Genomic DNA, 17,408 nt, shown 5'->3' with positions numbered 1-17,408 from the left:
TCAGTGGAAATGCAAAGCCATTTACCCATGGTATTTTGTAGCTTGCTCCATGTTTATTTTAGGTATCAGTTGAATACCCCATCAGCAGGATGGGATTAGTCATCAGCTAATCTTACCTTCCTGGGGAGTTGGTGTTGTGCAGCGGCAGTGTTGTACACGCTGGGGCCTCTACCAGGTTGAATGGCTCTTTTAGCTGGTGTGGTCAAACTGGGCTGACCAGGGTTTATTTGCCTGGTTCTGTCTTATTGCCAGCCTTGGTACTTCTTTCCCAATTACTTCAGGATGAGACCACCTTCTTTTTCCTGCTACCTCTGTGGCTTGGCTGCTGAAAACAGGATTCACAGTACCTTTAGTCCTTCTGTACATACAGGGAGATTTATGGTTGGATTATGAGGAGCCATTTCATCTTCATGAATTCACTAAGTTACTTCATGCCTTTACTATGTCAAGCATCCAGTGGTCAGGGAAGCTAAAGTGACTGTAGCCTTCCAAAGTTTATAGTGGCACCTGGAGAATATTGGTGAATTAAGGAGCGACATGTAGCCAGTCGCTCTGGTATAAAAATGCATTTATACCAGGACTTCTCTAGGTTGGTGGCTTGAAGAAAGTAAAAAATTAATGTAATCTTTAAAATCGCCTAGAATGCAGATTGTTAAACATAACCCCTTAAAAATAAAATGGCATCAGAAACAAAACAGCGAATTTCAGACCCAAAAGTCTTCTTTATGTACCAGATGTTGTAAATGGTATTAAATGCTTACTGAGACTAGAAATATAAGTTGCTTTCCTGAACCCAGGAAAATAGTCTGGTAGAGAGAGAAAAATGGCATTATTTCATGAGGGGGAGAATCGGAAAGTTTACTGACTCTTCAGTCATGTCAATAAAATACCACTTCTCAAAGCAGTCTCTAGAATTTAATTGGATTATCTGGGGCAGTATCCTTTGTGTGTTTCACTTAGAAAGGGATAGCAGAAATAGGCAGGTGCTGGTAGTATTTGAAAACGGCCTCCTGATAGGTAAAAGCTTGTAATGGAATGGTTCACAAATGGAACAAAATAAGTGATCTGGCAAAAAGAGCATTAAATATTCTTTATTTTGTATCACTCTGGTATTCCTCGGTGTAATATACATAACACAAAACCAAGAGGATTTTCAGTTCAGTTAATGTCAATAGTTTTAAACAGTTTAAATCAACTTTTAAGTTTTCCCTGCACAAATTTTTAAGCAAATCAGTTAAATTGATTTCCCGGTCCTGTGAAGCAGAATTCAGAAAATCATAGACAAATGTGCATGGCAGAAAGCTAACTATTTATACACCTTACACTTCTGTGGATATTAGCAGTCCTGACATCCATGTCACTACATTGTCATCCATTGCAAGTTCCATGTAGGATTTATTCCAGTGACTTCTTGATAGGAATATGTAAGAAGTTTGCACTGCAGTGATGCGTTACAGATTAAAGATGTATGTTCATGTTTCTGAGGCTGAGAATATTGAGATGTTGGAACAGTCTCTGAGAATCTGAACCCTGATCTTCCATCAGCAAGTTGTGATTTTCCCTTCCCCCCCCTTTTTTATTTTCCCCATGAACTTTCATCAGAAACATACTGCTGGAAAGTACTAAAATTTTACAGTTCTGGTTTTGCTGTTTGTAATGTAATTTTTCACTCTTTTTTAAAATATTTTTTAGGTACAAGAGTATAGAGAGGCTCTGGAAGGAATACTTATTAGAGAGAAGAATGGAATAGTGCTGATGCCTGAACTGTACGCAGTGCCTCCAGAAAAGGTATTGTGAAAATGCAGCATCCACTTGAATATGCAAAACATAGGTATCAAGATGAGTGTCAGTTTCATTGCTGTCCTGCAGGTGATAAACCTAAACCAGTAATAGGAAGACTACTGTACATTTAAAAACTAAAAGATCTCTCACAGCTCCCAGTGAGAAATGGTAAATTTTAGGCTGCAAATGGTAACAGTTTTTACTTGGGAATCTGGGTGACTGTGGAAATATTAGAGCAGGTCTAAGTTTTAAATCCTTACAGCAAGACATAATATTTAGAAGTGCAATGCTGACTTAGGAACTGAAGATCAAAGAAAAAATAAAGCATAGACTGTCCTACTGTCTAGTCTGTCGATTGATTGTGCTCCTTCTTTTCCAGAGCTTGTATGTGAGGGAGAAACGGGTTTCAGAGAGGTGGAATAGGGTTTAGGCTGAGGTTTTTGTTTGGCTTGTTTTTTTTTCATTTGGTTTGGTTTTTTTCCACCCCCTTTCCCTCATGCTATTACTATTTACCTGATTCTCCCACTATGACGGAGAAATTCAGATGAGCTTATGTGCTCTTCCATGCTATTTGCCTTTGTATCCCTCCCTGCCACCTTCTTCCCCTGCTCCAGACTTCTCAGCCCTCACTCGCTAAGGGTGTGCAGCCCCCTGGCTTGGTCTGAGTTTGGGAAAGTAGTGTCAACAGCTGATGTCTTGCTCACAGATTTGAGGTGGAAACTCTGAATTGCCTTCCTAGTGGGAACACCCATGTAAGAGTTCACAGCTGCCTTGTGAATTTTGTTATGATGATGATGGTCTGATGAACATGCCAAATAAAGAGGGCAGATTTTGCCTGTCATTTATGAATTTTAACATGGGTACTGTAAAGATGTTAACAAGGAGGATTTTTCCTCCACCCTCAGTAGATCTGTATACTATAAAAGCAAAGCAGTTTTTCTAAATTTAGAAAAGTCTACTTTTAAGTTTTGCATTGACCAGTCTTATTAACAGAGGAAAGGTAGAACAGCCTTCATTTTTGGAAAGCACCTTTACTTCAAGAAACTACGTAGACATCAGTTAAGTTCAAGGATCATCTTGCAAGGGGTTGGAAAGCAGATGCACCATAACCTACAAGCTGCCTAGAGGGAAGGCAGCAGAGGCATGGTGAGAAGAAAGGGGAAGTGCTAACACCAAAGCTGTAATTACACAGAGAATACCCATTCACCCTCCAGCTTCAAAGGGTGGGGGGTGGCGTACGAAAAGGAAGCATAGTTCTTGTCCCAGAAAATGTGCAACCTTCAAAATAATAAAACCAAGAAATATCAATGTCAGTAATAATGGGAGGTTAGAAAGGGTAGATGATAGACCACAGTTTTAAAATACTTCCATGTAATTCATTGTTCTTCAGAACTTTATGGTAATTTTTCTTGCTATGCATTTATTTTCAGGTGGATGAGGAGTATGAAAATCCTCACTCAGTGGATCGTGTCCCAGTGGGAAAGTTACCTCATCTTTGGGGCCAATCACTGTATGTCCTTAGCTGCCTGCTAGCAGAGGTAATCTTTTATTGTACAGTAGGTGGGCTTGTATGTCATTTTGTTTTAAGTTGGCTTGAATTTTAAGAACAGTTTGGTCGATAGGTAGAGGACAATGTGTTTTCTAGTAGAAACATGTACATGAACCATGGAAGGATGACTGAGATTTCAGAAGCTTCTTTTTTTCTTGTACACAGATATGCAATTGTCTATTTCTAATCAAGCTGAAGAAGTTGTCATATGGTTAGGCTACAGGAATATGCCCAGGATGATTTGGTACCCCATAGCTAGGATCTGGAGCATCTTCAAACTCCACTAGGCTATGCCTTACTCTGGGGCATAAGATGCCTACGGAGTTGTCCCATGTTAGCCATGAACTTGTTAGAAGAAACACTGAATAAAAATAAAAGATCATGGCCTGGTGAAATTGTGTCATTTGCTGAAACTCTAAACCAAGAAATCTGCACATGCAGATTATGTCAGTGATAACCATTTTCCTGCTGTTTCTAAAAGTATTGCAGCCATTGTTTTTATTGGCTGTACTACTTAGTGGACAAGTTGGATAAACCAGGCATTAAGTCCTGCCCTCCTGGTAGAATCAGAAGCCTTTTACTTAATTTTTGTTTCTTTCTTTCTCTTGCATTTATTCTAGGGATTTCTTGCTGCAGGTGAAGTTGATCCCTTGAATAGGAGATTTTCCATTGGACTTAAACCTGATGTTGTGGTGCAAGGTGAGGGAGTTTTCTGAATATTCTGGGTGAATTGGACCGTGTGATGGTGAAGTCTCTATGTACAGGAAAGAAAACAGACGTGATTAAAAATAATGTGCATTTTGCATTGGTTGTAGATGTTTTGATGATACCATGAGAAGGAGACAGGGGTTGTTTGCGTGGCTGCCTTTTTTCAGAGGGAAGATCAGGTTTAACAAACGTTTTATTTTTTTAAATATTTGTTAAAATTTTAAGACCTGTCAGGGGCTGGAGAGCAGCAGTCTGAATCTTGCATCAACATGGAAAATCTTGGTGAATTCTAGAAGAGGCAAGGGCTGCAAGAAGGAGCAGGACTGGTAGGAGACAAGTCAGTTAAGTTTCTGAGCTGCCCTTTTCTGGAAGACCCAGAGAGCAGTGAGTGGGGAGGATCTCTGTACACAGAGATGAGGCAGACAGACTTAACGTCTGTTTTTTGGCTGCTGCAGGGAGTGGCTTCTTTAGTTAGTGCAGGAATAGCCAAAACCAGAAAATTAAGTAGAGGGCAAGCACCAGCTGATCAGGACCTAAAGGCTTTTTAGGGGCCTGTACTGCTCTGGTAAAGCAACCAGCTCATTTTATCAGGAGCAGCCTTTGTCAGTGATACTGTGGCCTGGGCAGGTGCTTGTTCTTTCTAATGTATTTGTTTTCTTTTATGCAGTAACTGTTTTGGCTGAATCTAATCAAATTAAGAGTCTCTTGCAAGACCATGGAATCAATGTTCAGAGCATTGCTGATATCCATCCACTCAGAGTGCAGCCAGCTCGCATCCTGAGTAACCTCTACACCATGCTTGGTAGGTATTTGAACATGGAAGCCTCTCTCTACTACTGTGCAAGATTTGCTTTTAAGGGTGGTGTTTTGTTTTTTGTCTCTCTCTCAGTATCTTTGATTTAATTTTTCCAACAGGAAAAAAAGAATTGCCTCATTAGAAAAGATGTCCAAAATACAAGTTTTCCTGTGCCCTAAGAGTCAGGCAAGAACTGACTTTTTTTGTCCTGCAGGAACTACTTGCACAGAGAAACTGGCTTTAGAAAATATGCCTAGAAATAGACACAAAAAACCCCAAATGTTGAGTACTTACGGTTTAAGTCCGGAAATAGCAGTGCAGTTGCTGTTCTACCAGCACACACCTGGGAGGTTTTCTGCTCCAAACCAGGGAAGCTGTGCTGCTATTAAGGCATCTTTGGGTTTTCAGGTTCTTGCTAATGTTCCTTCCAATCCTCAGTTGAATTGAACTGCTGAAGCACTCTGTGTTGCAAACCAAGAAGCCTTCAGGGCTTTTCTAAACACAGGACTTCAAACATGTTCCAGTTCCTCAGCAGTGGCCCTAGAGGCCTGTTTTCCTCAAAGCCTGGCAGTTGTATTAAATAAATACCCCAAGACTCTGACTAGTTCTAGTTGTTGAAAATATTTTGATAACTGTCTCTTTTGATAATTCTTGCTGGAATGAAGGTGGTATTGGTAGAAAATTTGTTACATGTATTCCTAATTGAATTTGGTTTTACAACTTTAAGCATTCCAGCAACTCATAACTCAAACTTGTGGATGTTACTACACAGTAAAATTGAGGTGGGGTAAATCAGCACTGGTGCATTCCTTTACAGTGTGGACAAGGGGAGCCATATCATGCTTCTCTGTCAGTCAGGAGCATGTTCCCATGGCAGTGTGGTTACAAATAATGGTGAGGGAGACCATGAGACCATGGGATAGGTTTGGGGTTGGTTTTTTTGTTGTTGTTGTTGGGGTTTTTGTTGTTGTGGGGTTTGTTGTTTGGGTTTTTTTTTCACTTTTAACAGAAAGTTGTTTGGATGTTTCCAAAGAGAAACTTATCTGAAGTGTGAACTTTACTCTCCAGTAAATTCCCTTTCCAGTAAAGGGGAATTGCAGGTGATGTTTTGTGGAGAGAACCTGTCTCTATCAAAAAAAACTTTATACAAATGAAATGTTTGCAGGGCTTTGCTGAAGCTTACATTTATTTCATAATAATTCATAATGGCTTTCTTTCAGTAGTGGGGAAATTAGTAGGATGACTTAGCATGTTGGTGCATTGTTTTTAACAGTGACTTCTCTGGGAATTTCCACAGTGGTATTTTTTTCAGACACCTGGTTGTTTGGCTCATATTCCTTGACAGATAGAGTCAAGTCAGCTCCTGGCTGCTGGAGCAAGGAATGCAGTGTGGATTATTCACAAATAAGCCCTACTGAAAAAAGTCGAATTTATTGGGTTGATGAAAAGAATGAAGATCTGTCTTTGTATTTGGATGTACTTTGTGTTTGGACTTAGCCCTCTGTGGGCAAGAGTTTTTAAGGTTCTACAGTGAACTGTAATTCTGCAATTTCAGCACTGCAGTTTCTGTTGTCTGTTGATGGCCTTGTTTTTGAAAGGGCATACGTCATGTTCTTTTGGTAGAGAAACTTCAGGTGCTAATCAGTGCCTGTAATTAAAAGTCTCAATCCCATGGCCAGTGAAGCCAAGATTTTTATTTTCAGTTGGGCCTTTGAAGAACTCCAGCTACTATTTTGATGGTTGCAACAAAATGGACCAGTATGTAGCATCTCACTCTGTTACCTGTCTTCTGCCTTACTGATATCAATGAATGATCTCCTTGTCTAAAATGGTTGTTGTGGAAAAGCACACAGGAAATATTAGGCGAGACCTTTTTTCTCTCTCTTTTCTTCACAGGCCGGAACAAGAACATGAAATTAAGTGGACGGCCACACCGACATATTGGAGTGTTGGGCACCTCCAAGCTGTATGTGATAAGAAATCAAATATTTGCTTTTACCCCTCAGGTGAGCATTTAAAGCTGATGGGGAAATTACTGCTTACTTAATGGCTAATCATTAGTGTAGCACTTAGCTTTTACATGCTGTCACTCAGCTGTAGGTAGAACAGGGATGATAAAGCAGATGTACTTTTCTCTGTTTTTTTTTTTAATAGCATTGGATGATCAGCATGGTAGGAGTGCTCTGTCATACAGAGTCTGGCTTCTTTGGTTTCTGGTGTAGGAGAACACAGCAAATCAATAGTACAGAGTTGTTACTGAACTCTGCCTGAACCAACATTCTAGCTAGTGAAGCAGTTTCTCCACAAGTAGGTCACTTAGTGTATCTTCCTACAATTGCCTTGATGGAAAATTTAGTTTCACATATGTGTGCCAAGTACCGTGACCCCGAAGAGACTAAGATGTGATCTGTTCATTATAATGTTAAAATGGTCAATAGGGCTGACAAAGGAATGTTCTGTCTTTATTTTTCTGAATTAGTGCTCTTATTTGTATATTTAATGAAATACGACAGAGTTATTCCTGTAGACTTATTCTAGCAGTTGGTACTAAAAGGCCAAGGGGTCACCTACTACAAACATGCAACTGGAGCAGGATACAGAATGCTCACACCCTCCTATATAGATGCTTGACTAATGTAGTCCTCAAATTCCAGTGGAAGACATGTTCAGTGAATTCTATAGATGGCTTCTGCAGTCCTTCATGATGTCCAAACAACATCAGATTTACTGCAAAAAATGTGGATCCACCTGAAATCTTGCCATGTATCAAGTACTTATTGACGTGTTCCAAAATGGCATTTATCCTGCTGAGTTAAACTAAAATCTCCGTAACATTTTTACTTTGATTTGTAGCCAGACATTTTCCCCTAACTTTTTTGTTGAGGGGAGTGGAACTAATGTTTAATTTTGCCTTCCTAAAGTTAGCATTTAACTCATCTCTGTTGATCTTGACAAATGTCCACAAATTTTGTGGGTTTTTTTTAGTTTGTATTTCATCCTGTTCTCTAATTAAAATATTGATTGAAAATATTGAAGCGTGGGGCAAAGGCTGACCCCATTAAGATACCTTCTCATTCTGAAGAAATAGTTAGTAACTACTATTTTGAGAACAATTTTTCAAACAGTTCTGCCTCCTCAGGTATTTTTTTCTTCAGCTCATTAGTGTGAACATTTGAAAGTTGAGAGATGTCAGCCACTTTCCTGTACCTACCATCTGGTTACTCCCAAAGAAGCAAACTGGACTCATTTGCTGAGATTGGTTTTTGTTATGATTGTTTGGCCATATTGCTTTATACTTTTGTAATCATCTTGGCATTCTCAAATTGACTTTGTTTTCCTGTGCTTTCAGGCACTGGCATTGGCTTGACTGGTCTATGTTATCCTGGCTCTTCCTCTTCAAAGTGTGTTTGCTTCTCTCTGGATTTCTGGGACTTTTTTGTCTTGAATTATCAAAACTAATTGCAAGTGGCTCAGGGATTTATTTGTCTAGTTCCTTAAGTTCTGTGGAGTAATTCCTCTGCACTTTGTCAGCTTGAATTTACGTGCTCACCCCTCCCCAAGACCAGTGTCTTTCCTTAACTTTTTTGTGGCTGCTTTGTCATGCTTTCCATTGGTTGTCTACCTTTTTTGGTTTCCAGCTCCTAAAGTAGCCAGATAGTCTCTTACTGTGATTCTTGGCTTTCCTCTGTAGTGGGAACAGCACACTTTACCACTGTACATTTAACGTACCGTTTTTACATAGTAACTCCTAGCTTTTGTGTATTCAGCTTGACTTTCAGATTGTTCCCAAAAGACATACAGGTACCAGTTCCCAGTCCTCAGCATGCACTTAAGTCTATTTATTGGGTTGGATGCTATTGTTAGCTTTTTCTTCCACATTTAGAGTACTTCCATCTTCCAGACCATAGGTTACTGTAATTCATCACCGGGAAGATTCTACTTCATGGGTGTGATTGATTCCTTTTTATTTGTATGGCTTACTTCTTTCACAGTCAGTCTCCGAGTGTAAGAAAATGGTTTCTGCTGAAGCATGGATTTCTTTTTCACATTCACAGGCCTTATTAGGTTAATTCATGCAGTCTTTGTTGTGCTTAAGAGTAGCTTACATGGCTTTTGTAAATGATTTAAAGGAGGACATGTAAAAAAAAAAAAAGAGTACTGACAGCTACTCATATGCTGTATTTCTTTGTTCTCTAGTTTACTGACCAGCATCACTTCTATCTGGCTCTAGACAATCAGATGATTGTGGAGATGCTGAAGATAGAGCTGGCGTACCTCACTTCTTGCTGGAGGATGACAGGGAGACCAACCCTGACATTTCCCATCACCCACACAATGCTTGGTAAACCCAGTTTTCTGTGTTTCAAGCAGAGCAGATTAAGGCAGGGGGAATAGGATGGAAGTCAGTTTGAGAAGAGACATTTCAAAATCTGAATTCCAATATCAAAAGTGCAGTGTAACTTCCTCAAGTATTTGCTGAATTTGGATGATATGTTAATATTTCACTTTAGTTTTACTCTCCGTTTATATCCTTGCATCTCCTCATCATCTCCATGCTATTTCTGTCCAAAGAAATGCGATAGAAGTCCCTTTGGAACTTTTGTAAAGTGGGTTGGGTTTTGTCTTGAGAAATCCCCTTAGAACTTGGTTTTTTGTTTGCTTGTTTGTTTTTTTTTGAATAAGCTAGTATTGATAAGTGATTTAAATTTGTCAGATCTACTTTATAGAGAACACCTAGTAATCTACTTTATTTGGACATGATAATTCAAAATGTGTTGGTAAGCTTAGACTCTTCTAACATTCTTTTTCAGTTGACGGTGGTACTGACATTCATCCTGCAGTTCTTGCCACCATAAGAAAATTAGAGGATGGATATTTTGGAGGTGCCAGGTAATGTCAGAACCTCCAGATGATTCTTTCGGTGATTTTTTTTTTTTTAATTAAATCATATACAGTCCTCAGTTTTGAACTTGTGATAGTACGCAGACCTTGCGCTAGAACTCTGCAAAGAGTTTCAGCTTTAGTTATGTGTCAAGTAGATGGTAGCTGGACCTCGCATGCAGTGGACAAGATCTGTCTCCAAAAGGGGTACCATCTCTGACTGCCATTAATGAATAAGGAAAAATGAATGTCAAACTCTTGGAAATACGAAAACTTGGTCATGGCTGGTCTTCTGGTTTTAAGATGTAATTATGTTTCACAGTTATTGGAGATGTTTTAAACACAAATTACATGTTGTACTTGTAAGCTTATTTGTTCCATTTATCCGCATATAAGAGCAATTTACTATGATGCCACAGTACCTCCCTGTTCTCTTTCTGCTTGCTCTCTGACAATCAGTATCTTCCCCCAGTAATCAGATACACTTTCTGGTTCTTAGCAGTACTGAAGTTTGGTGTGAAGATACTGATATTCATGGGAACTTCTCAACCCCAGGTTTTTTAATACATTATCCTTAGAGTTTAGGTCTTTGTTCAGAGTCTGTATTCATACATACAGCACGCTGCATAATTAGACTTTGAGTTAACACCTGTAGGTATCTAGAGCATTAAGTACTCAGTTAGATCTGCTAGTCTTGTTTTACATTTGTTTTTCTCACTATCAGTATCTGCTGCTTTGTAGTTACCAAGGGTGGATTTAACAGTTGGTCTTATAAATTTTGGAGGAGCTGTTGAAAACTCAGGGAGTATTACTCTGATACTCAGTATCAGAATGGTACTCGGTGTGTATTTGCTTACTTTTTGGTGTGTATTCTTGTTTGCAGAGTGAAGATAGGCAAGCTGTCAGAATTTCTTACCACCTCTTTTCATACGCATCTGAGCTTCCTGGATCCAGACTGTGATGTAAAACTGTTCGATGACCCTAATGAAGGCCGCAGGAGTCCCGACAGTGAATATGGAGGCTATTCAGCAGATTTCTGTGAAAAAGGTAGTGGGTTTCCACATTTTCTTTTTTTTTTTTCCTTCCTAAGTTCTATCAACAGAGTCTATTTTGTGCATAGTTGATAGTCACTCGTTGATAGTCACTCAGGTTTCTTGTGTGTCAGTCTGAGGACAGTACTTGCATGACTTAATTTGGAGATGGAATTTGTGCATATTCCTCCTACATTCGTAGTATGGTGTTGAACAGTAACTGCTGCAGTAAAGCTGAGTCTGAAGAGTCAGCAGATGAAGACTGTGTGAAAGAGGCTAGAGGGAGGAAAAGACTGAGAAGTCATAGACAAGAGCTTGTATGGAGGAGATGATAGGCTCATAGACTCATTTTGGTTGGAAAACACCCTTGAGTCCTGCGGACTACTAGAAAGATAGAAACACTTTAACTTCCTTTCAAAGGGAAAACCAACTTCTTAATGTAACTGTTTTCAGAGTCAAAAACTGCTTTTTTTTTTAATTTCCAACTTGTTCAGCTTAGAAATCTCTTGCTTATGATATTCTTGCAATTTTGTGTGCCCTTCTATATAGCAAGCATAAAATGGTATGTTTGAAAAAGAAAAAACTGGTAAATTGTGATCTTACCTTTAATAAACCTTTTATGTATGTCCCACTAGAAAGTCAGGATGAGCTGGATCAGTACATAAATGATGTCCTGCAGAGTACAGCACTGAATTCATACCTGCCTCCAACTTCAAAGACTGCAAATCAACCACCTGTGTTCAGTGCAAACCATTCCACAGAAGAGATACTGTCAATAATGGCAAAGACAAAGGGCTTGGAAGTTCCAGGTATTTCTTCCTGTTAGCTATTCAATGATAATAATAGAAAGTGTGGTTTGGGTGCTAAAAGGGGCAAGTTCAAGTATTTCAAAATTCTGCTGTTTAAAAAGAATCAGTGTCTTGAGTACATTGTAGTTATCAAGAAATAAGAATGAGTCTGAAGCTGTTACTGTTGTTTTCCCTTGTCTTGTTGTATACGCAGATAACCTGCTATGAAATGTAACATTTAATCAAGGTTAATGGTATGGGAACTGCTACAGCTTCTCAGTTGGATAGAATTTTAGAACTCAAGTCAGAGAGTTCTTTTTCTTTTTTTTCTTTTTTGTCACTTTTTACACAAAGGCAGACAAAATGTATTTTCTTATTTTAGTAAAGTTGTGGTGAAGTGAAATGTTTCAATGCCAGAAAAAACATAAAAATGCTCACGTATTCTCTGAATTTGTAAGAACAAATGGAGTAGAGAGGGAGGACAGATTCTTAATTACTGTAGATTTTTAGTAGACTGATGTGAGGTTTTACACCAAAATAGTGCTTTGACTGAATTTGTAAATAGATTCCGACATATGCATTCTTTTATATTTTGGTATGTAGTATTCAGTGCCCTGGTTAAGGGAAAGCTTCCATTAACTTCAGTGGAAATTAGTAACTTTCAAGCTCTTTTGTTAGTCTTTTCTCCTATTTTTCATATGCCACATCATCTGATCCTCTATTGAATTCAACATACGAAGTTAACAGAGAATTAGCCTACATTTAGCATTACCATTTTAATTATGATACCTTACCAGTTAGACCATTTTCTCCAAGTACTTCCTGTTGAAATGTTTAAAACCCTTAGCAGGGTCAGGTCATTGGGCTGTAGGATTTCTGAGGCATAGGCTGCCATAAGAGATACCAGTTCAGCATGTAAAAATCTCAGGCACTACATGCTCATCTTGGAAGCTCTTGGAGCAAGCCTGCAAGGAGATAAGGTTCAGAATCTGATCTTGTCCAGGTTCCACGCACAGGATCTCAGAAGTTTTGCCTCTGTATTTTGATTCTTGGAGGTATTTCTGTTGTTTTAACCTACTATAGCTGCTTCATGAAGGTGGTTTTGATTTTTCTGTTACTGAAACAGACTTTTTTTGTCTTTTTTTGTCTTTTTTTTTTTTTTTTGTGGCTTTGTTTTCCAGCTGTGTCTATGTCTCTGCCCACTAAAGTTCTGAACACACACCGGAAGTCTCTGAATCTTGTTGATAATCCCCATTTCTTTGAGGCAAAGGTAAGATGTGGGAATTTTCATGCTGTTTGTCATTTTGGGACTCAATACTGCATTTTTTTCCTGTGTTTCCCAGCCAAACCCTATAAACATTCTCATTTTCCTTCACAGACAAGACATTCTGCCTGAGGCACCAGATAGCTACTCCCTTGTTTTGGAATTTATGTCTTGGTGAAGTTTTCTTGGTTAAATGGACATCATCAAGTGGAAAGTTTTTAACTGTGTGTGCAATATATATAGGTGCCTATTTTTAAAGGCCAAAGATTAAGTCATTGTCTTTAGTTCTAACTGAACACACAAAGAGAAGAATGGGATGTTCATGGCTTTTAGAGATGTTCTCCAAGCAATGCTACTTATAGTAGTATCTGGGCAGGAGGGGAGTGTGTGAAAGGGCAGGTGTCCTTACGGCACTGATCAAATCCTACAGCAAGGCATGAAGCTTGGAATATTTGTGATGGAAACAAATGCATTCACAAAGCACCACATATATACAGGTTAGAGATGGTACTCAAAAAGCCCTAAATTGTTTCAACTAAAAAGAGGTAGTATCCTTCCACTTTTCTCTTTACAGGGGACAGCAAATGACAGGAAAAGCATGCACATAATTTGATTTCCTTTTTTGACAAACTTTTTCTTCCTTGTTGATTGAACCAAGACTAGAGACAAAGTTCCGTTCTGGGTGTTGTGTTTCCTGGGGATCGATCTCCTTTTCATGTCTGCAGTAGCTTGGCAAGAACTATGTGATGTATTTCAAGTGCAGAGTTATGTTGCAAGTCTGTTATATGTTTTTAATGGGTATTTACAGTTTGAATTTGATCTGCTACTTTTTTCAGGATCATTTCTGATTTTTTTTTCATCCATCTTTGTTACCAGGACCGTGGAAATGTTTTGCACTTATCTAAAGATGCTCGTGGTGATCTGGATTGCAGGAAGCTTGTTGAGCAGTTGAAGGAATGTCCAACGCTCCATGATCAAGCTGATGTCTTATATATCTTGCATATACTAAAGTGAGTTGTCCAAGTATAAACTTCAGCAGCTTTAAGTCTGGTCACAGCTATTGACCAAATAGTCACCTATAGGCTCGTGGCTAAGTGAGTGCTCAAGTTAATATGGAAGTTCCTGGTACCAAAGGTTTTGTCCCACGTATAGCTGATCTCTGGTGAAGGCCCATGTCCTATGTACTGCTTAATACAAAAATATGAGCAGTTTGATCAAAGTCAGGCTGCTTGTTGTTTGTTTGTTTGTTAAGGTTAAGCTGTATAACATTTACCTGATGACTTAGCCTTCTGTGTCTTTTCTGGCAGAGGTGCTAACTGGGACACAGAGCTGGATGGACAGTACGGTGTCACTGTTCATTGCCTACTCAATGAGCTCTACAGAAAGGCAGGCCTCAATCAAGAATGGGGATTAATCCGCTATATTTCTGGCATACTCAAAAAGAGAGTGGAAGTCCTGGCTGAGGTATGACATACAAATAATGCTGGTTCAGTTTCCTGCCTAGAAACTGAGCTAAAACTACCAATTTGCTGGTGGAGCTTGTACTTGCCCTTCTTCCGGTCTTTACTTCACAACATACATAGTGCAGCATTTTTCAGTAAACACTGGTTGCTTTTCTGATCTAAAATCTTACTATGACATCTTTACCTTTCATCTATACTGCAGACTCTGTTAGTGCTGGCACAGGCTGAGAATGTCACTCTGTAAATGATTGTGAAGACTTCATCCCATCTCTGTTAATGGGAGAAGCTCAGTTACGTGATTTGAAAGCTGTAGTTGTCATTGGGAATTGTCTATTGCTGTTGCAGTAGCATGAACAGTTTAGGAACACTGCTATGTCAAGGTGCTAGAGATGATACAAAACATACTCTGCTGATTTCCATCCTATTGGGCAGACAGTCTATTGTGTGCAAGGATGTTCAGATTAATTAATATGTTAATGCCTCTAAAATTATTAGTTTTAATAGAGAGACTATTAAGTAGTAACAAGAAAGATCCACTGTAAGGGTACAGATTTAATTTTGAACATTACAAAAATGTTTCTTCTCAAGTACTCTAAAGTATTTGTTTAATTTCCTACTTAGCCTGACATATTTCTGAATAGAGCTCTTTGTAAAATTCCTGGCCATTTTCAAAGCTTTGACTGTCACACCTAGGATGCCCTATTTTAGCAGCAGTCGTATCTGCAGGAAGCAATTTATGATAATCACGCTTCATGGTACTTCATTAAGCACATGAACTTTTCCATCCTCAAGACATCATGGATGAGCAGTACAGACAGGCTCACAGGCAGCTGTGTATGTGCAGTTGAGAAGATACTGACAAAGAATTGGGGATGAAGTGAGTAGAGATGATGTACTTTGTTCCATGTTAAGCGAGGGAAAACAGACTTCAAAATCAGAGGATCCTTGTTCTGTGAGGTCTTTGGTTCAGGATGCTAAAACAGGTAAACTGAACACCCACTTTTAAAGGACATCGGTGTAAAAAAGTAAACACTGTGGATCTAAGGCAAGCATCTATTTCAGAATGTATCAGGGTGCCTAATTCAGAAATGTGATGCAATATGTTCCATGTTTGTTTGTTCTAAGAGATATGTTAGTACTCCAGATATTTTATTTTATTTTGTTTTATTTTAGCTAATACTGCCAAGTTCTTCATTGATTAAAGACATTTTTTGTCTTAAATAAATAACAAATGTTTATCTTATGATAAAGGATAAAGTCCTTTATTGATCAGCCAGCCCCACTGGAGTCCCTAATCGTTAGCTGCTGATTTCAATGAGTCTGGGAGCAGGCTTTCAGCCTGGGCAGACTCTCATAGCCCTGTTGACCTCAGGGGATCTTTGGCAACTAGTTAACAGCATTCTGCTGGATCTGCATGTCTGGTAATTAATAGGAATGCACTTAAATATTTGTAAAGGAATAGTTTGTTTTGGGGAATTAAAAATGGTTTCACTTCAATGTGACTCAGAGAAAGGTCTTTTGCTTTCTGTCCAATTATGATAGGCATGCACAGACCTCCTGTCGCACCACAAACAGCTTACAGTGGGCCTGCCACCAGAGCCCCGTGAAAAAATCATTACCACGTAAGTTGGAGCTCTACCTTAATTACAGAAGCGGGCTGCCCTTCATCTTCCTGCTGGTACTGTTCTGTTGCTATTATCACAGAATCATAGAATGGTTTGGATTGGAAGGACCTTAAAGTTCATCCAGTTCCAGCCCTCCTGCCATGGACAGGGGCACCTTCCACTAGAGCAGGTTGCTCGAAGCCCCAGACAGTCTATCCTTGAACACTACCAGGGATGGGACATCTACAGCTTCTCTGGGAGGCCTGTGCACTGCCTCACCATCCTTGTAGTGAAGAACTTCTTCCTAATATCTAATCTGAATCTCCCCTCTCTCAGTTTAAATCCATTCCCCCTTGTCCTGTCCCTAAGTGCCCTTGTCAAAAGTCCCTCTCCAGATTTCTTGTAGTCAAAAGTTGGTTTAAAATTTATTCCTCACCTTCAGAAGGAACTGTAACTACACAGGCAAAGCCGTAGGCACCTTTGTGGCACACGTGTTTTTAGGTGATTTGGTTCCAGTGCTTGTTCAAGAGGTTGATAGCAGGTGCCTGAATAATTGCTAACCATGGTTTAACTTTTTTGTAGCCCACTGCCACCTGAGGAGCTCATAGATCTGATTTATGAAGCCAGCGGCCAAGACATCAGTATAGCAGTCCTGACGCAGGTAGGTAGCATGTGTAAAAAGGGTTCTTTCAGCTGTGCCCAGTGTGTCACCAGTGTTTGCTCTGTGACTGGGAAAGCCAAGAGGACTCACTCTGAATGGGTGCCCTTATGGATTTGTCCTTGCAGGAAATAATTATGTACTTGGCGATGTACGTCCGGTCACAGCCTAGTCTTTTTGTGGAGATGCTCAGGCTCCGCATTGGTCTGATAATTCAGGTGATGGCCACTGAGCTGGCCCGAAGTCTGAAATGCTCAGGTAAGAGCAATTTTATCATAAGGATACACAAAGAATGATTTCTGCTGCACCACAGTGGTTGATTTTTCATTTAAATGTGTTAAATACTTCGATTAACATCTTCATTCAGCATGCACAGCTACAAGCTTCAAAAATAACTTACCTTTCTGGCTTAATGAAAGATTCCTGTCTCACAATCCCACAGTTATTCAAACTGAAGTGGTTATTAAATACTTCATTACCATGGCTTTCAGTAAGTGTAGGTCATCACATTGCACATCTGTGTGTATTTCAGGACCCAGTGCCACCAATGTCAATGAGCGTTAGGACCTTAGGTGTCTTCTGAGCATTTGAGCCTTAATTCATAGATCTGGTAGTTTTTATTCGAAGTAACTGCTGATCTGCTTCTTATGTGTAAGCCTTTTCCATTTGAATGTGCTTAGTTGTAAAATATCTGCTGTTTAGAATTCAGCTAGTGATGTGTTATTCTGTCAGCATATTAGTAAAAAAACTTACAGGCCCCCAGGATGTTGCATATGCCCTACAAAAACTCAAGAAGTAAGTAACAAACAAGTGGTGCAAGGCAAAATATTTTAAAACTCATTTTGGAATTGAAATTTAAAAAAATTGAAACTAGAGAGAGATCT

At 39.3% G+C, this 17,408-nt stretch overlaps 1 protein-coding gene across 6 annotated transcripts in view; it reads left to right on the top strand.

The window, feature by feature from the left end:
* PHKA2 (phosphorylase kinase regulatory subunit alpha 2) overlaps positions 1-17,408 on the top strand; it is a 60,365-nt gene that overhangs the window by 12,815 nt on the left and 30,142 nt on the right. For all 6 annotated transcript variants that reach the window (XR_009743373.1, XR_009743374.1, XR_009743372.1 and 3 more), the window contains exons 11-25: positions 1,693-1,788; positions 3,213-3,320; positions 3,952-4,030; positions 4,707-4,841; positions 6,732-6,841; positions 9,033-9,177; positions 9,647-9,725; positions 10,600-10,763; positions 11,383-11,556; positions 12,717-12,805; positions 13,676-13,809; positions 14,107-14,263; positions 15,805-15,884; positions 16,449-16,527; positions 16,653-16,782. Coding sequence is in view for 2 of the 6 variants with exons in the window: in XM_061453199.1 (XP_061309183.1) it covers positions 1,693-1,788; positions 3,213-3,320; positions 3,952-4,030; positions 4,707-4,841; positions 6,732-6,841; positions 9,033-9,177; positions 9,647-9,725; positions 10,600-10,763; positions 11,383-11,556; positions 12,717-12,805; positions 13,676-13,809; positions 14,107-14,263; positions 15,805-15,884; positions 16,449-16,527; positions 16,653-16,782 (1,759 nt within the window). In the remaining 4 variants the exon portion in view is untranslated. The remainder of the gene's footprint in view (positions 1-1,692; positions 1,789-3,212; positions 3,321-3,951; positions 4,031-4,706; positions 4,842-6,731; positions 6,842-9,032; positions 9,178-9,646; positions 9,726-10,599; positions 10,764-11,382; positions 11,557-12,716; positions 12,806-13,675; positions 13,810-14,106; positions 14,264-15,804; positions 15,885-16,448; positions 16,528-16,652; positions 16,783-17,408) is intronic.

Source organism: Pezoporus flaviventris, unplaced genomic scaffold, assembly GCF_033815535.1.
Source record: "Pezoporus flaviventris isolate CSIRO_AGI_PZ_B2104156 unplaced genomic scaffold, CSIRO_AGI_Pfla_v1 ptg000015l, whole genome shotgun sequence".
NCBI lineage: Eukaryota > Metazoa > Chordata > Aves > Psittaciformes > Psittacidae > Pezoporus > Pezoporus flaviventris.
This window is presented reverse-complemented; position numbering and strand designations above follow the sequence as displayed.